The following is a 24,876-nucleotide window of genomic DNA, read 5'->3' on the forward strand; positions in this document are numbered from 1 at the left end:
AATCATTACGTTCATAATCCGTGCGGGTGGGAGTAGGATGCACGATAACCGGTCGAAACTGCTGCGGTTGAACGGACTACGCATGTACAGCTACGCTACATACTTAAAGGTTTTTGTGCTCTACAACTCCACAGGGACGAAACGCTGCCTATAGGTATACCTAGTATATAGAAGCAGACAGAATTGTGTAGATAACTTGTTTTTTAGTAACATAGACTGAGAAAAAAGCGGCATATCGATTATTACCTACGTAAGTAGGTACCTACCTAAGTGACCAACTAGATTTAAGTAAATACCTACCTAATCTTATAAGTACCTATTATAAATAGGTATGCGTAAGTAGGTAAGTAGGTAAACAGTTTTCTTAAAAAATATTCAGTTACCAACATTTCATTTTTACTTACTTACCTCTCTATTATGTTCAAAACTAATTAAGGATGCTAATTAAATTAGGTAGGTATGTACATACCTACATATTAAATTTATAATGAAACGATACATAGTTACATCAGACAACAAAAAGTTTGATCGCTATTATGAACAACGACATCAATAAATTCTACCAGACGTAACGATTATTCAAACGAAATGAGGTCACGCGCACGAAACTAGTTTATCGCTCAACACTCAGAATCGTGTTCAGTCATCCGGCTCAGCGCTGCATAATAATAACGAACGACGAATTCTTATTATTATTCCATTCTAAACAGCGCTCAAGTCGGCGCGCCGAGTAGCGAGGTCACGCCGACCCGAGCCAAGCCGATAATAATATCCCTCCCTCCCTACCCTACCTATACCTGCCTCGCCTCGCCTCACCCACTTCGTTTCCACTATACATGTTTATGTCGGATACAATACAGCCGCTTAGAAAGTATGGCATGAGACAGCATGATGTTTTACAACAAGAACGAATGAGATAGAACGTACTAGCGTCAGTCACAGGCTAGGAATTGCCAGGCAGCCAATACTGTACTGGCATACCATACAGGCTGCTTGGCATCTGCGTCGTTCTACAACACGGCCAAGCCATGAGCCATGATTTTTGCCCGACCGAATCGAATCGGCCTTCGCTCGTTCGTTAGTTGCTCAACTCTAGTAATTTCCACATTCTGATTCGGGTAATAGTACTAGTTATTACAGTTGTAATTTGAATAAATTAATTACTTACAGTAGTAATAATAATAATTCAAGGATCTGAACGGATTGAAACCATTAACGTTCGATTGTTTTCGTCGCCGATTGGGTACGTCGTCGGATTCGTGCCGTGCGCTAGGTCGGCGTTTTGACAAGTGCTCGTTTATTTAGCCAGCCATTTTGTATTTTCACAGGAGGTAAGAAAGAAATAGTGATAGAAAAAGTATGCGGAAAATAGCTTTCTCGTCTTATATAAACATTATTTGGTGGAAAAATTAATTAGAACTGAAAATAAAGTGATTTCATTCGTGTTGATCTTTGTTTTGTGCAAAATTGTGGAGCAAGACGCCGACATTTAAGTGTTTCAAGTGCGGTTTCGATATAACGCGTCTTTCCGACTACAGTTTAGTAAAAGTTGTGAAAGTTCGTAGAATTTATCTAATTCTTAACTTATTGTTGACTGGAGTAGATGATGAGAGTAAGTACTGTTCATTCACGCTATGTTTTGGTGTAATGTACCTATGGGGTGGCATGTTATTGTTGTTTGTTTTCTCATTTTTTATTCATTGTTGTGCCCGGCATATTTCTCTGCCTTGATGACTAGTTTTAATTTTTAACTTAGTGCATTCCTTTTGTCATGCTAAGTTTCAATAAGTTTTGTTGTGGAATAAGTACTTAAATTTCTTATGAGTAATTTTGTTAGAAACAGTACTTATTCATTATTTTTTTTATTACTTATTTATTACATTTTTTATTACTTATTTTTTTTTTTTTATTAAGTACTTATTTATTAAATTATATATTTTTTTGGTTCTGGTTCTGATTTGGTGCTCAATAAATCAGAAATGTGTACCTATGCTAAGCATTCTTAGTAGGTACTTGTACTGAAAATACAAATTGAAACCTGAAATAACATGTAATCAAACTGAAGTGTCTCTTAGTCACATCTGCACTTAACAACTTTTATGATAATAATGCAAAATAAATGGAAATTACCTCGATGGGCTTACTTGAACTTTTTTATACTGTAAACAAAATCACAGCATAAACAAAATAATGTGGGGTGGGCTGGTCAAAATAACCCATTCATTAGACACAAAGTAAGACTTCAAAGTTATAAAGAATAATTTCAGTGTATCCAGGCCTGAAGCACACAAAAAATAAAATGGGGCTTAGTAAGACAGATATCTTCTGGTACCTGTCACTCGGTACATCAGCTACCCATTATTGTTTTGTTACAAATTCTTTATAAAAAATTACTTGTTCACAGGTAAATCATGGCAACAAAGTTTGAACCTGATTACCCGTGTTCACCCACAAACAATGAGTCAGGTTTGTTTTTTTTGCTTTGTTTCTTCGTTTGTATCTGTGATACTGTACATTCAATTCTCATCAAACACCCACACATTTATTTGGGCTGAATAGGTTTCATTGAAGATATAATCATCAAGATACCTATATAGCAGGGCGCTCTTAAGCCATGCGGGGCTCAAGAATTTGGGGCCCTTTTGGAAATTAAATAAAGCGAATATGTATTATTATTTCTGCGGCAATGTCCTTCCTTTGTTTTTAAATTCGGCTTTTGGGGGGCCCCATGGGCTGGGGGCCCTGAATATGGGCCCCATGCCGTGTTAGGGTTGCCAACTTTTTTTACAAGAAATATATAGAAAATAAATATTTAGGTCTGAGGAAGAAAATAAACAGTATTTTGGAAATATGAACAGTATTTTAGGGCAATCAACAGTGTTTTATTCTTTTAAAAACATTTTTTTTGTCTTTTTCCCAATTTTCCCACAACTAATCAATTTAGCGACAGTCAAACTAAAATGAAATAAATAAGGAACAATTTTTTTTGAATATTTACATTAATAGATTCGTCCTGAAACTCCACTATTGTGATTGACTAGGTAAGCTGCAGTGACTTAGCGTGTACTTAGTGTTAGGCATACTGAAAACAATATATTATTGTATACTTTATTTTTGTTCAACAGTAAAAAGTATAATTTTGCGTGTGAAAAACAGTATAATACTGTTTTTAACAGTATAGTTGGCAACCCTACCCCGTGTGCCCTTATGGTACAATGGTATTGTATACAGGTTGTTACATAAATTGTGGAAAACTTTAACCTGTGGCGATAGTACTCTGATAAAGACAAATTAAATTAAGGTTTACTAAAAGTCCCACTATTTCTAGATTTATTTTTTGTTTAACAGTAAAAAGTATAATTTTGCGTGTGAAAAACAGTATAATACTGTTTTTAACAGTATAGTTGGCAACCCTACTTGTGTGCCCTTATGGTACAATGGTATTGTATACAGGTTGTTAGATAATTTGTGGAAAACTTTAACCTGTGGCGACAGTACTCTGATAAAGACAAATTAAATTAAGGTTTACTAAAAGTCCCACTATTTCTAGATTTCTATTTGTGCTTTTCGTTATTTCTTAAAAAATATGACACACACTTGTTTAAGTTTTTCACTGTGGTTCTCTTCTAAATTATTTATTGTTTTTCTTAATTTTGCTGAATATATGTGCTACAAGATAAGCATCACCACATTACTGTAACTATCATGTGTTTGTAAAAAAAAACTAACTTTATTTTTATATTTTTAACTGTATGTTAGTAGCTGAACTTTAAGCTGTTGTGGTTTTGGTGAAAACAAATGCTCTAATGCTTATTGTCTTATTAGATAAAACATGCCTGTTTAATGATTATTTAAAAAAACCGGCCGCGTGCGGGTCGGACTCGCGCACTGAGGATTCCGTAGAAATTCGTAGGTACAGGCAAAACTGTTTATAACGACATTGAAGATACAGCAATATTTGGTTGTTATAACCAGTGTTACTTTGGTATATAAGATTGTATTGTGTTTTTTTTTTTGTTATAACTGGTGTCGCTATTTATAAACAGTTTGACTGTATTTTGAATATCCAGTGTTAGGGGTATCCTGGCTTTTCGCAGAATCATTGTTTGCCAACTGTTATATTTCCCAACTCAAATTTCTCTGAAATAAAAAAAAACAAGTGATTTTATAAAACAAAGTAGGTAGGTTAGGTTAGGTTTATTTTATTTAAGTTTCGAATTAACATGATTTTTAAGCAGCGGTGTGGAAAGTATGCAAAAAAACGGTGCGCATGCGGTGCGTCACTGCGATTCCGTGACGTCACCGTTTTTTAGGCAGCGGTTTGGTCGTACCTTGAAACAGTCTCCTTTGTCAATTCCTTAATAAAAAATTTTACTTAACACTTCTTTTGTAACCTATTTGTACAATAACGGGTGGACCGATTTGAATGCGATTTTTTAAATTTGAAATCAGGTTATCCAGCGATAGTTCGTAGACATGTTTAATCAAAATCGGGTTAGCCGTTTTTGAGATATTAAACTTTGAAATGACAAAGTTTCTAACTTATTGTTGGTTAGGTTATTATTGCAAGAGCTTAACTTAAAATTCAACTTATGAGCGATCAAAAATGCAAAAAATGTAGCTTTCTCTTATTTCCACTCACTCACTAGGTATTAGGGGGGCTACTACGAAATTCGAAAACCTAAGTTCAGTCCCTCTCACTCGTTTTAAATATTTATTAGCGCCAGCGGGACAGCAATATCTTAATATCATAATAAATAATATCAAGGTACTAAGTTCGAATAATGCACTTCGTTCGTAATATACCTACTTAGGGCCAGTTCCGTTTGGAATGATAGGTTTCGTCGGCCGTTGTTCCAACTTCAGTACAATGAAAGAGTTGAAAGTAATGCTGATAATGTTTCAAGTTCCCACATAGGTTTTAATATCATAACCTTAGCTCGGATAGGTCGTCGCAAAACAATCTCATCACGGTAATAGGTACAACATTTTTTTTTGAATTATATTTTAATTATATTTTTCCATTACATTTATAACGGTAACCCAAAATTGACCATAATCCACTTATTAACTGTTTCTCAATTCACTATTTATAAAATATTTAGAAATAACGAAATAATAACCATCAGTAAGTAAATAATTTTAACTGATTTCAATTGTCACAAAACTGTTTCAGGAATGCCAGTTAGACCAAACTATGACGTATGCAGTAACTAAAAAAGATCAAATGTTAAATTACGATCGTATCCGCTTTAGATACCTACAATCATAATCTTACGACTCTGTTGAATCTCGTTCCATTTCCATATCTGTTTTTGCGATGACCTGCAGAGCTAAGGTCATATCACTCATATCATATCTAACATAAAATAGAACAAAAAATTGATATGCTGTATCCAAACATTGTAAGGGCGGCGCAATGCCATTCAACTAGTTAAATTTCGAGTGATGTAATATTCGTACCTAAATGTGATATTGCAGTTTCTGAGATGTGATATGATATTGCATTACATTAGAAAACACCTTTTATGAAAAAAACAAAAAAGGTCATATATGTTGAACATTGTGCCAGTTTACAGAACCCACATTACATTTTTAGGGTTCCGGAGCCAAAATGGCAAAAACGGTATCCTTATAGTTTCGCCATGTCTGTCTGTCCGTCCGTCCGCGGCTTTCCTCAGGGACTATCAATGCTAGAAAGCTGTAATTTTGCACGGATATATATGTAAACTATGCCGACAAAATGGTACAATAAAAAACTAAAAAATAAAAATATTTAGGGTACCTCCCATAGACGTAAAGTGGGAGTGTTTTTTTTTTCTCATCCAGTCTTGTAGTGTGGGGTATCGTTGGATAGGTCTCTTAAAACCATTAGGGGGCTGCTAAAACAATTTTTCGATTCAGTGATTAGTTTGTTTGTTTGTTTGTTTGTTTATACTCTTTATTGTACAAAAAGGAAAAACAAAAAGGTTACATAAATAAAAATTGTGTTAAGTACAAAAGCGGACTTATCCCTGCAGGGATCTCTGCCAGTCAACCTTTGAGTGGTAGAGGAGCAATCCAAAAAACAAGGATCGACAAATAGAGCAAAACATTTGAATAAATATAAATGCATATATAAACCTCAAATACCTAACTATATACAATAACACATATATAAAACATTAATATAATTTATAACTTAATATAAAATTAAATACATAAATACACACATTTACATACAATACATAAATAATACAAGTATAAAGGATAATTACTTACTAAATAATCAAGGAACTAGTGTGAGCCACATCTTCTTCAATGTCTCTCTGAACGAGTATACGGAGGAAGATTGTCGGACGGTGATCGGCAACCGATTCCACAACCTAGCCGCATGCACAGAAAAGGAATAAGGAATTTATTAGTTTGCAAAATATTCCACTTTAAAGTGCAAATTTTCATTAAAATCGAGCGTCCCCCCCCCCTCTAAAATCTAAACCGGTGGGTGGAAAAATTTGAAAAAAATCAGGATGCTACTAAATACCTATATCACTTTCAAGGAAAACTATAACGGCTAAGTTTGCTTGAGAATTATTAGTAGTTTTACTCTTAAATAGCAGGCTAAGGTATAAAATATACCTAAACTTGGAAGATTCCGTATAAAATACGAAATCATTAGAAAAATATTATTTAGTTTTTTCGTAATGGCTACGGAACCCTATTTTGGGCGTGTCCGACACGCTCTTGGCCGGTTTTTTTAGTATGTCCTAAGTGCCCTCTATCCATCCATTGGTCAAAGATTACCCATTATTCATTTCACACCATGTATTTAATAAATAAGAAAATAAATTATTTTTTTATTCGTCTATTTCAACTGAGTTCCAATATTTTGTTTGCAATATTTTATTATAAATAAAAATGTTCTATATTTTGTTTTTATTCCCTACTTTCTTTCATTTATATAGGTACCTATCTATATTACCATTGTATCTTTTACCTACATTTAAGATATATTATTAATAAATTAAGTTTTAATTTCACATTATATTTAAGAGAAAATAATATGATTTTTGTTTTTCGATTTGTTCCTGATTCGTCATTTTCCTAATTGGTCATATTCCTAATTCGACACTTTCCTAACTGGTCATGTTCCTAACTCTTCGTATTCCTGATTCGTTATATTCAGTAAATTGTTGTTTAATATAATAACCATAATAATAGATTCATAATAGACAGCAGAATGCACTAGTCCCAAAACGCACTATTAGTCAATACACTAATTTCGAAAGACCCTCTTCTCATAAGAAACTAGGCCCAAAACACCATATTTCCAAAAAGGCTCATTCTCGATTTACACGAGAACCATTGAGAACTAGTCCCAAAATACCCCAAATCGTGTTCACCTGTAGGCGGCGTAATACTTCATTCTCATAATGCATAGTTCTCAAAACACTAGTTCCAAAATACCCTATTTTTTTTCTTTTATTTTCGAATGACTGAAATTGCTTTCAAAATGTGCATTATTTAGATGCTTTTGAGGATGCGTATTTACTAAAATATATTATTATCTGGCGGTTTTAAATGAATACAAAAGTGAGACATTAAATAAATGTTAGATTTTATTTTTTCATACACGGTAATTTTAGTATTTTATTACAGTTTATTCGTGCAAATAATGAATCTCAAGCGGTTTTATCTTACGACACCGACGTTCTTTAAGGAGTGAAGTCGTCGTTGTACTTAAGTTTGGAAGCGTTAAAACTTAATACTTTTAATATTTCTAATTTTATTTAAAAAAAAAGTTTTTAATGTAATTTTACCCAATAGTTAACGCAAAATTATTGAAATTTTCTGATATCAGATATATTTACGGAACTATTGCCTGGCTACACTTAACGATTACACCCTGTATATAGCTCAAATAATATTTCAATAAAAACTGTTTTTGCAAAAATACTCATGGCGTCAAACGGGTAACGGTTACGGCTGAAAGCAATTTTAAAGAGTCATTCGAAAATACAAGAAAAAAAATTAGGGTATTTTGGAACTAGTGTGTTTTGAGAACTATGCATTATGAGAATAAAGTATAACGCCACCTAGAGGTGAACACAATTTGGGGTATTTTGGGAAAGGTGTATTTTGGGACTAGTTCTCAATGGTTCTCGTGTAAATCGAGAATGAGCATTTTTGGAAATATGGTGTTTTGGGCCTAGTTTCTTATGAGAAGAGGGGCTTTCGAAATTAGAGTGTATTGACTAATAGTGCGTTTTGGGACTATTGCATTCGCCACCGGAGAGCATACTTGTTAGTAATACATAATCTTATCTAATAAACGTAGTACAAAGCTATAACTACTCAGTAAGTACAATTTGTCCTAATACTTATTAATCCTATAAGCACGTGTTGACTGCGCAATAACGAGTTAGAAATATGACGAATCAGGAATATGACGAGTTAAGAGTATGACCAGTTAGGAAAATGTCGAATTAGGAATATGACGAATCAGCAACAAATCGATTTTTCTGTGACATGAAAAAGTTGTTGGACCCAATTGCAGCCTAAAAATTTTGCGTATGTATTTTATTATTGTTGCCATATTCGGTTTGTTGGGTGAATTTATTTTTTATTTTGAAATCTTGCATGCAGTTTTAGTGATTAGTGGGCACCAGGGTTACTATTACAAACTAAATCTTTTTTTTTAATTTAATTAAAAAAATCGAGCAAAGTCCAAACGAAGGCTTAGCACGCACGCACTACAATTAAATTAATTAAGTTTAATCGTAGTCTCTTTTTCAAGAAATACACTAAACAGCGCACTAAAACCGCTCGCTTTAACTCGCAGTGCGTGCTGAACGGAAAGGCCCAAAGTTCGGATATATCTATGAACATAACTTTATCCTTTTTGTCTTACTTAATTTAAAAGGTTCGACCACATCTCTGCTTAATATACGCTGACGCTGATACACCGTAAACGCAGTGACGTGACTCATGTTGACTCATGCGTCACGTTTTTGTCGCGTAAAGACTACACCGATGGTCTAAAAACTTTGACGCACCGTAGAAATCACGTACTTGTCTCGTGTTGTTGGAAATGGCTCCGAATTTGTACAAATTTCAAATAGACGACCTTGCTTTAGCAGTTTTGTTCGCATTTGACGACGAAAACCAAAAAAAGTAAGCGGGTGAGGCGTTGGTTAAAATAAAAGATCGATTTCAGCCATTAAAATTTTGTAAATAAGAGACATTGATAAAAAGTTTTATAACTTCCCACAAATACGTTCGCACCGCTGCCTGTCATAGTGCAACTGCCTTAAAGACAGTATCTTTGGTTGTTTGTAATGTAAACCGCTAAACCCCCCTTACTGCGGTTGGAAACGTGCCCGTCTGCCAAGAATGTTGAAGGTCATGTTATAATTTGGTTTACATCTGCAGTCTGCATGGATGGCGACAAGCCAGCTCACCCCTGTTGAGACCCTGATTTACAACCGTCTGGAACGCGTTTTATGGACGGTGGCCACACCAGTCAACGTAAAAGACGCAACTTTCTCCTAAATGCAGCTGTCTTATTCATAATATGGACCTCTTACGAAAACAGAGAACCACTAAAGAAAGTGTAATATTTATATATAATAATTGTAAATCTTGCGTGTTTTAAGCACCGGCTAGGTTAGGTTAGGGTAGGCACGCGTCAAAAAAGTGACTCACTCACATCACTGCGCACCGTTTATGGTATGTTAACAGCAGTATTTTTAACAACAGTGCATTCGAATCTTTAGTCAGTCAAACAGGTTTTCGGCTACATCCAAAATAGGTGAATTTTTATCTTTCTTTCACATCTCATAATAAACGTTCCCTAATTTGATAAAATAAAATAGCTGTTTTTTTTTATATATTTTATTATATGTTTTCAGATGCTGATGAACAGGACTCAATAGAAGAAGAAACGCCAAAACCGTCAAATGTCGAGAGCATTCTAAAAAGACTCCAGACTTCTGGAGCTCTTGTCAAAAAACCCAAGCAAGAGTTCCGGTGTTACACCTGTGACGAGGACTTCACCGACTGGGAGACCCTCGAGAACCATCTCATACAACACGTGTCATTGCCCTCCGTGGTGGTAGACAAACTGCCGTCCGACGACGAATTTACGCCCTCTGGCGATGAAGGCGACTGGTCCGATGAAGATTCCTCTCCTGCACAACCCAAACAGGAACCCCCGAAAACCCCCCAAAAGATAGACATATCACAAATACTCAAAAAGACTGGACTCTCCATCAAAAAGCCAGGTGAAACTATTGCAACCAGTTCGGACTCAGCTTTAAGCAAGCTAAGCGGACTCGGTTTCACCATCAAGAAGAATTCGACGCCTATAAAAGAAGAAAAACCTGAACAGTCCACCAACGATGTCATGCAAAAATTGGGAAATCTTGGTGGTATTAAACTTAAACTGAAATGCGATAACACTAACACTAATTCGTTCAAAGTTATTAACGGCCTAAAAGATTTTAAAACTTCTGATGATGAAGGCGAGGAAAGCGGAAACGAAGACGGCAGAGAGGAACAGAAAGGAGAATCTGAAGAAGAACCAGATGATCCGCAAGATGAAGGCTCAGGGGACGACAATGAAATGGAGGACCAAAGCCCTCCAGCTAACACTAAGTCTAATAACAGCTCTGTTGTAAACAAAAAGGTAATCAACGTAACCAAGATCATTCCTCCTAAAACAGAACCTCCATCGCCTCTTAAAATTGCAGCTAAACCAGCCAGACCCGCCATCAAACAGACACCTAAAAGAGGTGCGAATATCCCTATGGCAGTACGAGAGCAAAAAGAAACTCCTACGCAAGCCACAGAAGTAACCACGACATCTGCAGCGCAAAGGAGGGATTCACAGACATATGTAGCCCAAAGGCGGGACTCACAGGCTAGTTCAGCTAGTACAGACAATGTAGTAGTAAAACAAGAGGTTGAGGATACAGGTGATCAAGCTTCAAACACTCCTATGTTTACTGGCCAAATAAAATCTGAGAGAGCCTCGCCGCCACCAGCCGAATCAACACCCATAATCGCTAGAGTTAAGTCTGAACCAGATGCAATGACCACTGCTGAACACTCACCAGGTGACACAGCATTTAGTCGAGCTGAAACACCATTGCTACCAGTTGCAAAGAAGGAAGATACTGGTGTAACTATCATTGAAATAAATGGGGACTCTAATGACGAAGATGACGATTGTTGCGTCGTGTCAGCTACGCCTGCTCCTGATATTAAACCTCTGATTCCAAAAACTGAAATCCTACCAGCTTCATATCCTCCACCAACTTATCCATCGTCACAGTCAAGTTACAGTTCAACACCAGTCTTATCTTCAACTCTTTCATCTATGCCTGGTAGTGCATCTATGGAAAAGCAGCATTCCTTCAATTGGAATGCACCGGACACAAAGCCACCATTAGACATGCTTGAAAAAAGTGCTGATGATATATTTGAGAGTCTCTTGTCCAGTGCAGCTAAGAAGGAGCACTCTTCATTGTCTGAGGCCAGTGAGTACATATCTCTAGATACTTTAGGACCACAGCATTCATGTGACGTTTGCAATACTAGGTTTACGAATATATCGCTATTGGACGATCATATACGACAGACAGGTCACACGAAAAGTCTCATTACACCTATATCATCAAGCCTAATGCCCTACAATCCGGCCTCAAGTAGTATTTTATCAAGTTTACTTCCAGTAAAACAGCTGGCAGAACAAGTAGGCAAGCTTTCGGGGATGAACAGTGGCCCAGGTTTTACTCACCAACAGAATGTGATGATCAATATCCAAGCTTACCCGGGAACCGGTGGCGTCATGCCGCAACCTAATTATAATGCTTACCCCGGCGGTCAGAACATGCATCCCGGCTACCAGCAAATGCCAGGGAACAACATGTACGGAAGCGCACCAGGTCAGGCAATGCCAGGCCAGTACCCAGGGCAACACTACGTGGGCTCACCAGGATATGGACAACAATATCAGTCGCCGATGTCAAAAGCTGGTTTTATGCCAGGAATGCCTCAAAATACGTTCTCTACGGCTTCATCACCCTACTCAACCGCGTCGCCGCTTCAAGGAATGCAGAATGCGGTGTACGGCCAAACACCAATGGCGCCGCAGATGGGGCAGATGGGTCCTCCCGGTTCTTCTCCTAGCCATCCATACGCGACTGCTTCCAGCCCTGGAGGCACGATGAAGCCGCCGACCAGTACAGGCAGTGGAATTAGAATACAGAATGTGCAGACTTTCCCTCCCGGGCAGATGGTTGGGGGAACTGGGCAGCAAATGGCTCCTGGTGCCAGCCCTGGTTCCCAAATGCCTACTCCTAATAACCACATTAGGATGGCAGCTGGTGCGAATGTTACGGGTTCTAGACCACGCATGCCTTCTGTTCGAGGCACCAGACCGTCCATAAGGCCAGGAATCCAGGTACACGGTCAGGTGCGAGGTGGCAAAGCAGGCGGCGCGCGAATGCCCATGAAACGACCCGCGGGCATGCAAGGAGGCCCGGGGCAGAAGCGGCGGCCTGACATGCTGCTCCCTGGAAAACATGACAACGAAGACTGCCAGGTCATGGCGATGCAGAAGCAACGGGACGGCCTACCCATGATCCACAGCGTACAAGGAGCCAAAGACAAACTGAATCTCGGCAGTCAGATCTCAATAACAAAGAAAACAGTCAACAAAGAAGCGAATGCCATGGCTAACGTGCTAGCGTCCCGTGGTATTAGCATAAAACAGAAACAGAAGAGTAGATCACCGACGCCCGAGCGGCCGATACCCCACATTCCGAACTTAGGCGCCGGTGTTAGTATTAAGCATACTTCTAAATCTAGTAGTTTTTCCATACCAGAAGCAAAAGTCGGGTCCAATATGCTATCATGCAAGATCTGCAACAAAATGTTTATGAACCACACTTCATTGTCCACGCATATGGCGGCCGCGCATCCACAGCGAGGATTCAAATGCGACGAGTGTCCTGCTGCGTACCCCAAATCGTTACAACTGCAGCATCATAAGCGGGTCTTTCACAATATGACAGGCCCTAATAGAGAGTTAGGGTTACCTGTAGTTGATCTATCCCAGGAAGAAAACCTTCAACGGTTGAGTAGTTTAGGTATATACAGTTTCATTCCTCTCGCTAACCGGGAACAGGCGAGTGGTTGTTTCGGTATTCCTGTAATTTCGGTGCACAATGTGAACAATGGATTGACTAGTAGTTTACAGGCGCTCGGCGCTGACGGCTTACTTAGCTTAGGTCCCCTCAAACCATTACCAAACACGTAAGATAATAAGTCTAGAAATTTCTAATTTAAATTAGTCGCCAAAATTTAAGATACTCATTAACTCCATTCTATATTGCAAGTTGGATAAATTGTTGTGCACTTCATGACATTTTTATTGGATACTTAGATAGGATGACTTCAAAAAATTCAATTGAGTTGAAAATTTTAAGCTGGTAACTTTAGTAGGTATACGGCGACTGGCGATGTTCCCTTTGCTATACAGGATGTCTTTAAATTATTTTGGAATATTTTAGCAGGTTATAGTTTGGCTTGAAAATGTAGTTGGGCATTTCTATCTACTGAGTTTATCTCTCCGATTTCAACAAAATTTGTGCAATCACCTTTGTGTATGGGATGTAATTCGACTGAAGACCTTATTCACTTTCTTGTGGAATGTGATCAGAATAAGGACATCAGAGTCAGGTATTTGGATGGTATGGTCTTGTTCAATGGAGGTGTAAATGTAATTCTCAGTCGAACGCTTTCAGAAGAAGCGACGCGAATTTACAGATTTATTGGACGGGCCTTTGCATCCAGAGACGTGGTTTCAGTGCAAGGGAGAGTTTAATATCTGTCTGTAGTGTGGTGTATATATCTGAGGCTCCCCATGAGGCTGACATAGTCACATTTGGTCTGCTAAAGCCCCGTTAAAATATCAGCGGGAAAAAAAACATTTTGGAAGGTAGACTCAGTCAATGATTTCGAGCTGGAAAAACAGGGTCTTCAGATGTGTCCCCAAAATATTGTATGGATGTGTCCGTTTTGTTACGAATATTATTAAGAAAAATGTGTAACAAAACGGACACATCCATACAATATTTTGGGGACACATGTGGAGACCCTGTTTTTCCAGCTCGGAATCATGGACTGAGTCTACCTTCCAAATTTTGTTAAAATCCGAGGATAAACTCAGGGTACAACGGTAGATAATAAAGCTGTCTTACAGCGATTAATGTATAGGATCATTTGTCAACCACAATTTAACAATTCAGAAATACATTTACAGGGGTGACAGTTAACCGACCGAACCCCACCGACCAACTGCTAAATTAACCTGGAATAATTTTTGGACACATTGTATATAAATGATAACCTTAATTCTTACTAACAGTTAGTTCTTTTTTTGTTCGTTCTCCACTTCACTAAATTGTTCTTAAAAACTTCATAGAAGAGAAGCATTTATTTCGTTTATGTGAACATTTTAGTAATTATTCCTATTGGAAATCTCAAATACATGTGCAACATTTTATAAAATTGTGAAACATATATTTTTTCTCACAATTTGGTTGTTATGATTCTTGTCAAATTTATATTTTTGTTATTAACTGTACAAGTATTAAGAGAGTACCGTTGGCACCAAATCTATCGTGTAGAAGTTGCCCACTGTGTATGGAAAATTCATATAATTTAGTGTTGACTGTATGTAGTATAAGAACTGTGTTGAAGCCATGTGTTCATAGTTAAAACAATGTTTATGTTGTATGTGAATCGAAATAACTGCAAGTTTTGAACCCCATGTATATAATTAAATAGTACATTCATTTGTGTGCCTTCATTACGCAAGCAATGAAAACGGATTTGCAATGGTCCAAAACAGCCAGCACAACTTGATTTCCAATATAACACGATTATTGCAATCCTATCCAATTTAATATTATAAACAGGAGATCAAGATATTTGAAGGGCAAGTATGCAAGTTGTGTAGCGATTGTTGAAATGCAGCATCATACGAAACTACCATTTATAAGTTTTTTTTTTTTATTGAATAGATGGTAACTCAAAATATGAATAGAGTGAATGAAAACTTTATCAAAATTGTATGTAGAGTTTGTAGTGATTTGTAGTGATAGTGATTTTCGGTCCCTTGAATCTGTAATAGTACCTACCTAATAATTGTTACCTATGAATACTTGGCTTTAAAGTTGGAACTTTGTGCACATACTGTATTCAATGTTTTGTACATAGGTCCATGAATCAACCGGAGTCTCACTCTTACTTAAAAACACATAGGTACGTACTTTAAAATGTGTCTAACAATGAATGTTTCGTAGTAAGCGTCGCTTTTGCATAGACGGTGGCGCCACTTTTGTTTTTTATTTTTAGACAGCAAGAAAAACGAGATTCTCGATCGATCATACAATGATACAATATGTAAATGTTACAATAGTAAGATATTTTTATATTGCGGAGTAGGGAGTTTATTTGCTTTTACACAGAAAATAGTGGAGCATCCATAAATTATATCGCATCAATTTTGATAATTTTTAGATTACATTATTACCATTTATTTTGATCGTGACACATCGACAGAAAAGAAAGTGTGACGAAATTTATGGATGGTCTTATACTTCCGAAAAATTATGGGAGCTACTGTCCAGGATGACAAATATTAACCCTCTTATTCATAAACACTTGTCAAGTTTCTTTAGGATCGGGACTCAATTTTGAAATCACATCGTCTAAATACAAGTACCACTCGAAAGTGGTGAAAACTTGTATTGGTAATACGCGAGAAATAGTGAAAAATGGCCATCTTTTCGACGATTCCAAACTTAAATTTGTGCGTTAGTTTGCTGCAGTACAGAGATTTAGCACTGCAGAATGGTAATTTCGAGAGATCTGATTTCAAAAGTCGGCCCCCAGTTCACTGTAACTGTGACTCCACCCGCGAAAGAATACTTCTACCGAGTCCTCGTTGACGTATTCTATCAATTAAATTTGCCGCGTCGCGATATGAAGTAAACCTAACATTCGTTTGTCTTTTTCTGTCATTTCCTTACTGTTACTTTGCCAGAGGCCGTATTGTTTAACCATCGCTTTCACCATCTTACACCGTTAGACAGAAAGAAATGCTGAATGCGATAGCAAGCGTGCACGCGTTAGGCAATACGGCCTCAGGTACAAATGAATCATAAATTCATAACTTTTCTGATACTGGTCTTTAACTTTTTTATGAATAAGCGGGTACTTTACTCCATAATAATAGTTTTATTGTACTGAATAATTATACATTGACTAGGCTAAATGAGTGTCACAAAGGCAAAGTTTGACTCATCTGTGTAAGATGTATTTTGAACAGACCAGAAACAAAATGGTGTATTTGAATGATTTTAATATGGTAGCCCTCATTCAGCTCTGCTGGCAAAGGAGGCTGCGTCTCGTTTTGTCTTGGGCGAGTGTGTTCGTAGACCAATGGGAGAGCGAGACATGAGCAGTATCACTCTTTGTCAGCAGCTCTCCAGTTCTTTATAAATTGTGAAGTTTCGATTTTGTTTCCTTTTGTACAAGATGACAGTTATAAGATAAGACAAAATATGATTTGAAAACTTGTAATATTAAGCTAGCATAAGGATAGAAGTTTTGTAATTTTGAGTTTAAAAAAATGTGAATAAAAAAAATTAATTACTATAGACTTTACTATAGTTTGGAAATAAATATATTTATGAACAATAATTCATTTTTCTTGTTTCACTTTGAATTTGCGTCAGCACTTTCATTTCAATCAGTCATTTTTGCTATGACAGCTCTCTTTTTTTATTTTAACGAGAAATAAAACTAATTTGCAAAAATTGTACAAATAAAGATTTTGTAAGACAGCCCCTGTCATAAACAGTCCAAATTTAGGGGCTATTCCTAATTATTCGATTTATTCGCACTTATCTGAGTCGATGAGTGAATTTGCATTAAAATGTGGTGTACCCACAGACTGGAAAATGGTAGGTATACCTTACGGGTGCGTTAAAATGCGACCTGCGTTTGTTGACCCGGAATGTAGGACCTGAGGCCGTATTGCCTAATGCTCCTGACGCTCGCGATCGCAATCAAATGACAGATTTCGCATACAAAAACTGTCATTTGATTGCGACCGCGAGCGTGAGAAACTTTAGGCATTACGGCCTCAGTTTTTGTATGCGAAATCTGTCATTTGATTCAGGTCGCGAGCGTCAGAAACGATAGGCAATACGGCCTCTGTTTTGAATTATCAGTCTGTTCAATCTGGGTCGTACTAGTGTTGCCGAAAATCGATAGTTTCAATCGGAAAAAGATCATGCTATCGATAGGCTTATCGATATCTCTTTTCGTGCAATACTATCGATATTATTGCTGGTTAATAATGCATCGATAGTATCGCAACTATAGATAGCTTCGCATTATTAAACAGCAATAATATCGATACTATCGATGCACTGCATGAAAAAAGATATCGATAACTATCGCTTAACGATTGAAAGGACAACAGAAACAGGAGTAGACACTACAGATAAGGATTCGCGCTGTCATCGTTCATCCACCATTACCTCTCATATTTCGTTTTATATAATTTTTTTACCGTACGGCAAAACCTACTAGACACTGGCAAAATTGTCCTCCAATGGACAGACATATTTTTCTAAAAAAAAACCAATACAGATAAAAGGACCGATTTTTTTTAATTAATCTAAACAATTCATTAAAAAAAATACCTACACATACATATATGGGTACACACTAATACAAAACAATAAATAAACTAATACATATCAATATCAATAGACTACATATAAACTACATGTAAATAAACATACCTACGCATACACAAAAAAACAGAGAACACATAACATCTATTTCAAATATATTTATTATTATTTTTATATTTATTTTTAGGTTGGCAACGCATCTGCAATACCCCTGGTGTTGCAGATGTTTATGGGCGGTGGTGATCTCTTACCATCAGGAGACCCACTTGTTCGTTTGCCATCCAGTCGAATAAAAAAAAAACTATCAAGCCAGTACGCCCTTAGCGACTCCGCAGGGTGGCAACCGTCTGATGTCACTCGGAAACTTCCAGACTGACAGCGTGCACGGAGAAGGATTTGGATTTAGTGACAGGGAAAGCGAGAGAAGGATTAGCGCTTGACCGCAACCGGTTCCCGGATCCAGCGTCCAAGTAACTAAATCTTTCTGAAAGATAGGGTTTTAAACCCGACTTTAATGTTTATAGGTAGTCATTCACGATGACGCGTGCCGTGGTTCTTATTACAATGTCATTAATGTCTAATTTTGAAAAAATCAAGCTCTTCGTGGATGGCACTAGGTATAGTTTATTACCGCCATTCTAAAGCGGTTATGGATACCGGATTTATATATTATGTAAATCGAAGATGTAACTATGCAAATTACAAGAGATATAAAATATAAAGTACTTGAGTTAACTTGTAAAACCTCACCAAACTTGACTTGATATCGAGTCGTGGCGTGTGGGGCACGAAATGTTCTCGACTTCATATCAAGTCGATGGCTTCGAAAAGGTTAATAATGAATGACTTCTGAAATAAAACAAGATATTTTCTCAATGAATTTATTTATTCAGTTCACGTTAAGTTCGCGTGAAAATTAAGTATACTAAATACAGAACAAGCATGCTTAGCTTACAACCAAAACCTAGTCACGGATTACTATTCCCAGTACTTTGTGCTCCATAAATGCTTCGAGGGATGCTACATTATTTTAGGATAAAAGATATAAAACACCTAAAGACAATTACCAACCGTAATATTAAAATGCTTCCGGAATGTAATCAAGTGGTGAACAATTGTGACAATTCCAAAATGGGGCAATGCATGAGAACCTTAGCCTAATTGACCTTACTTAATCTAGTGTTTGGCTGAAGTTATCCAAGAACTAGATTGTGTAAATGGTGGGCTTATTCGAGACGGATGAGTTCCACGTCGAAGATGAGGGTGGAGTTAGGAGGGATGACTCCGGGGTGTCCCTGCTGGCCATAAGCATAGTCCGGTGTGCAAGTCAGCTTGGCACGTTCTCCAACTGACATCTGAAAATCATAAAGAATACCACTGAAGCAATTTTATAGCACATTTTATATATTGTAATATCAACTTGTGAGTTATGTATGAAATCTTCAAAAAATAAGGGTAATTTTGAAAATGCTAATATTATAATATAGCTATCATTGTAAGTCCTATTACACCTGAAACACAGGATTTTATTTTATCCTAGTTCAGGTACAAGTGTATTATTTTCATTTATTCTGTTTGTTTAGCCTAATAGTTATATTTGTCAAATAAGATGTAAAGTTAATAAAGATTTTATTATTATTATTAAATATTATAAATGTGAAAATAAGGCCCTGTCCGCACCTGATAATTCTCACGGTGCGTTTTCTCGCAATATTGTAACACATTGAATCTTATACGAGTATCTGCACTGGCGATAAAAATTGTATTTCGAGCATGGTATACAATTAAAATTAATAAATATCGCAGTGCAGATTCGCCCCAATCTCTGTCTGCCTGTTACCTTATCACGCTTCAACCGCTGAACCGATTTAGATGAAATTCAGTATGGAAATATTTGCGAGTCTTGAGGAAGGACATAGGCTACTTTATATACCGGAAAAATGCAAAGTACCTACGCCTACGCACAGGATAGCGGTAAGCAAATTCTACACAGACGGTGTTGCAGGCAACAGCTAGTTACCAATGAAAAAAACATTCAATAATTCCAAAGGAGCAATAAAACCAGCTAATCTCCCTCCGGCTGGTGCTCAGCTGGTGCAGCCATGGAAGGTGTTGTATTTGCTTATAACATTATTTTGTTTACTTAAACTACCTTAAAGCCTTACAGGAATTTTGCCAGCTATGTTAGGGATATTAATATTCAGATTCATAGGTATATGGACATATTAAGTTTTTGTTAAGATGTGTTTTTCCATGTAAGAGAAGGTTTAAGGGCTGCCGCTAACTCGCGCGGCGTCCTTGTGTCATGTCATCTAATAGAGCAGAGCTGCGTGAGGCAAGTCTGCTGTATTGAAACTTAGCGGCCCTAAAACTTATATTCTTACCTTAGCTACACCCTCATCCCATCCCTTGATGACATCTCCCTTGCCGATCTTGAACTTGAAGGGTTTTCCACGGTCGCGGGAAGAATCAAACTTTTGTCCATTGGTCAGTGTACCAGTGTAGTGGACCACCACGGTCTGACCCTTCTTGGGGTATGTGGCCTCTGTCAAATAAGCAAACATTGAGGTTTAAAATCGAGAAAAACATGAAATTAAGGTGCAAAAGACAAATGTAGGTATTAGGTATTTCAGTATTTTTAGTTCATTAACTAGGAGATCAAGCTACCAAAAATTTGCTATTGTTTTATATGATACTTTGGCCATCTTGAACTGTTTAAGGATGCAAGTGTTAATTCAAACAGGTGACTTAATATGATAAAGTAAAATAAGGCTAGAAGCATGTATATCATAAGTAGGTAAAGGAAAAATTAAAATTAATGCAAGTGTCCCAGCGGTTCTAAGTCTACATATTAATACCTGTCCATTATACTGATGTTATTATTATTATTAACCTAACTAGCCACGGCCGTGTAAAACCAATGCCTATAAATAATACGTAAAGGTTAGTTTGTTCAGTCTAGTGTAAGACCTAATAAAGCTTAGTAACTAGGTCAGTAAAAATAAGGTATACCTTCCGCCGCCTAGCTTTGCCTAAAAGTTCATTGCCACGACTAGTACCACAAAAACTATAAAGGTATAATTCCAATTATTGAATAGGCACTATACCGTTAAGCGATTCGAACACAATCCGGGAGTAACGTAAAGACGTCGCATAAAAAATGTAGCTCAAAAATGCGTCAAAACTGTGTATTAAGTAATGAACTTTTAGGCAGATTTATATGGCGCGTGGTATAGGTTAAACCCTAAACTAAAATTTGACAAATAAAATACGACTCCTAAATTGAAACAGGTTAAGCAGCCTGCAGACCGTCGCCGCCGTGGTCAGAATGCGGCATCAGAGGTCACCCTTAGAAAACCAACAACGATCGATAACGATACTAATTACAGATAAAAACTGTTATGTTCATATGATAGAATGACTAATCAGTAAGAAGATACTAATTTTCCATATATGCTAATTATAGAAATCAAAAAATGAGTAGCTTCAGGATGTTTATGACGATTCCTACAAGCAAGGTTAGGTCGTGATGAGTATAATAATAAGTTTACGGAAATGCTTACCATCGCCAGGATTGATTGTGTCTACAGTTACTCCCATGATTGTTGTTCTATTTACAAATCAATTACTGATTTCCGAAACCACGCGACGCCGACGCTCCGCCTTCTTTGCGCCGCTGATAACACAGATAGCAACAAATTAATAACGAGTTCTATTCGATTATTTCGATTCGATTTTCGAATTCAAATCGTGACACTGGCATTTCACAATCGACTACAATTTTTTTAGTTTATTCTCATCAAAAAGGCAAAGAAATCTGGCTTATACAGCCACAGTACGATTTTACTTTGTATAATTTTTTCCATTTCCATCTAGCTAGATTTTCTAGTTAAATTTTCAAAATCTATCGGACTGCTATTTTTTCTTTTATCAATTCATGAAAAAATAATGGACATTGTACTTAGATTAGATCATTTAAGGCTTATAGGCGGTCAAAGTTCCATATAGTAAAGGAAGTATGTTCACGGGCCCACATATAATAAGTCACTACGGTTACTACTCAAACCTATCAAACTTTGACGCGGTTCATCATCAACAATTTTTTGTTTGAATAACAAAAGGAAAAATACTTACGTGTCTAAGTTTCGTACCGTTGCCGAAAATCATTTCATCCTCATCTTCCTCATCCTCATCTTTTTCGCAATAGTAAACTATGAAACCAGTTTCCTGGAACCGCATTCTGCAGCGGTACAACTTTAGGAATCTTTAAAAGAGCCGGCAACGCACCTGTGATACCCCTTGTGTTGCGAGTGTCTATAGGCGGCGGTGATTGCTTCCCACCAGGTGACCCGCATGCTCGTTTTTCCCCCTGCTACATCATAATAGTGTCCAATATTTTCTGATAATCTAGCCTACCGAACAAATAAGAATATTCCCCAAGAATCTACCCAATTGATATTTGACTGGAAGATTACAAAGTCGCAACAAATAAATGTCATATTAAATGATATTGTAACGGATAACTCACGTCTTAAAATGTCACTTCTCATTCCCCACTCACTTCACTTCCCCCATAAGAGACTAATCTCCTTCCTTCCTTCTACTTCTACACCATAGTTCTGACTATACCAGGCCGATACCAGGGGGGGCTACTATGAAATTCGAAACTCGAAGTTCTTATCGTACCGACCATCTCACTCTCGTATTAAATAATATAAACGTCAGCGGGACGGCAAGGTACGAAGTTCGAATTTCGGACTTCGTACCTAGTAGGTACAGGCACAGGCTCTGACTGGATAGGTAAATAGTGCATGTTCTGTACTCAGTACTATTCAATATTTACTTTGCGACGAAGCGTAGAAATAAAACAAACGTTTTACAAATATAAACATTTTATAACAAATATCGTATTTCAACACGTAGGTACTTAGTGCCAGGCCCAGGGATCAACATAGCCAAATGTCTAAATAAATTCAGTTAACTTATCTTTAACATCCTGCCACAGATAACACCAATAGTAGATTGATAACCAAGGGTGGAAAGTGACCCATTTCACCCGAGATATTTCTGGGGCTCCAACGAAATGAGAGCGCCAATAGTTCGAGGGGAATGGGTAATTTCACCCGAGTTAGACATTCTACTTTTCATTTCGACTGTGAGGAAAGTAAAATACCTACTACACGCATATTTTATAAAAGAAGCATATTAATAAATATCAGTTAAAATTTCAAATGGATGTTCGGCGTTCAATCTTCAGTGTTGTATGTAAGCTCCTTGGTCACGACGTGCATCTAGATGGCCATGCCGAAACGTGAAAAAAAAGTGTCACACTATCATGGCATTACGCGGGCAGCAGAATGGAAGAATTACTTTAAATGTTGATTTTGTGTAATTGCGAAAAAAAAATAGACCAACTGTAAAATGTTTTTAATGAGAACCTATAATAGAACGTAATAAACACGTCGTTTAATGTACCTATGTATAGCTGAGTTAAGATATATGAAATGCTTTAATTTTAATAATAATGATGTAACTCAATTATCTTTGACTCCGTGGCTAATAGTAAAAATTAAAAAAAATATACTTTCCACCCTAGAGATGAAAACGCAATTTTCCACCCGGCTATCTCTCATGAAAATTAAACTTTCCAAACAGAAGATATGAAAAATACATTTCGCTCTTTTAATCGCAATTATTTATTGACAGACATTTAAAAGCAAATCTTGCGTTTTCTAATAAAAAATCCTTGAGTCTTTGATTTATTTTTTAGTTATTTAGAAAGTTTTTTTAACGACTGTCCAAAGAAAAAGAGTGTATTGCTTTTACACAAAGTTATAATATTCTGTATAGAAAAACATTGCATAAATAACACTAGAAAAAGCGCGTCAATATCTTTGACACAGAAAAAGTTAGTAGGTATGTTATACCGTCATGATGCATTAATGATTTACAATTTTACATTTTGTTTTACAAGACTTATTTTCCAAGCTAAAGCTAAGGATTTCTTATTAGGGTCAAGCTAAAGGTTAATCGTCCCTAAAATACCTATCCGTCTATACTTATATGTAATGTTGGCGTTTTGTGCATATCATTTTAATTAATCTTAACAACTATCGTTAAAGCTAACTATACTTTTGATCACAACGTCTATTTTTATAACACAGATAATTATTAGAGCATGCAGCGGGAGTTTTTAACACTATTCCCGCCAAATTGAAAACTCAAACTCAAACTCAAACTCATTTATTTGCTTTGAAACAATACAAAATACTGAATCAAACCCTGTAAGGGCACTGCAATAATGCTATTATTAAAATAAACCTTAAACTTATGAGCGCAGATAAAGAAAATATATAGCGGTGACAATAGGGCGACACGACAAGGCTTGAGAAACGTGGCCGAATTTTGAATTAAATTTGGCGTGATTTTTGACGGTCTGGCAATGGCTGCATTGAAATTATTACACGGACGCATAAAAAAAGAGTTAATCTGTCAATAAAAAATATCTTAAATCTTTTTGCATAGTAGCGCTGCTGTGATATTCGTAATTTTTTACTTGCGTAATAGATATTTTTTTCATAGGTACAAATTACCACGATAATGTCGCCTTGTCGCAGTCGAAATTGGTTTGACGTGACAAAAAAGTGAATGATTCGACTGATGTTTTTTTGGGACTTACTTACGAACAGTAATGTGCCATTTACGCCAATTTAAAATAATGCTGACTTGAAAACTTTGATACTTTTTGCATAAATATTTTAATGATTTCAGATTACTTAAATAGCACATCTGTTGCTTATTACAGTATTAATATAGGTCTATCCAACATTAACAATATTAGCATTTGCACAGTTATATAGGTACTCACCCAATAAACATTTAATAAATAGACATTCTAAACATTCATATACACATAACATAAATTAATATATTAATTTAGTGTAAAACAGACAATTAACATCAACAAACAACAATTAAATTTATTTTCGTGCTAATTCTACTTCCAAATATTTACAAATAATTTTATATTTTAAAGCCCAAGCCAATAAAAATACAAATAATAATGTACCTATACGTTGTTGAACAGCTTGAAAATATTGAAAAATATTATTATTTC

General features: G+C 36.5%; 2 protein-coding genes across 3 annotated transcripts; one reads left to right on the forward strand and one right to left on the reverse strand.

Annotated features, from left to right (window-relative positions):
- The first annotated feature begins 953 nt into the window (after positions 1–953).
- Positions 954–16,754, forward strand: LOC141441440 (uncharacterized). 2 transcript variants are annotated; one of them, XM_074106179.1, is made up of 4 exons: positions 955–1,118; positions 1,329–1,612; positions 2,405–2,466; positions 9,891–16,754. In XM_074106179.1, exons 3-4 carry the CDS (start codon positions 2,412–2,414, stop codon positions 13,301–13,303), a joined length of 3,468 nt encoding a protein of 1,155 aa, XP_073962280.1. In that variant the 5' UTR covers positions 955–1,118; positions 1,329–1,612; positions 2,405–2,411; the 3' UTR covers positions 13,304–16,754. The 2 variants fall into 2 exon arrangements, with proteins under 2 accessions (XP_073962281.1, XP_073962280.1); XM_074106180.1 differs by having other exon boundaries at positions 954–1,331.
- A 1,872-nt stretch (positions 16,755–18,626) lies between these two features.
- On the reverse strand, positions 18,627–21,448 carry LOC141441488 (peptidyl-prolyl cis-trans isomerase FKBP1B-like). The gene is made up of 3 exons (XM_074106245.1): positions 21,323–21,448; positions 20,144–20,304; positions 18,627–19,114 (listed from the first exon to the last, which is right to left on the reverse strand). Exons 1-3 carry the CDS (start codon positions 21,357–21,359, stop codon positions 18,986–18,988), a joined length of 327 nt encoding a protein of 108 aa, XP_073962346.1. The 5' UTR covers positions 21,360–21,448; the 3' UTR covers positions 18,627–18,985.
- Positions 21,449–24,876: the final 3,428 nt, after the last annotated feature.

Source organism: Choristoneura fumiferana, chromosome 24, assembly GCF_025370935.1.
Source record: "Choristoneura fumiferana chromosome 24, NRCan_CFum_1, whole genome shotgun sequence".
NCBI lineage: Eukaryota > Metazoa > Arthropoda > Insecta > Lepidoptera > Tortricidae > Choristoneura > Choristoneura fumiferana.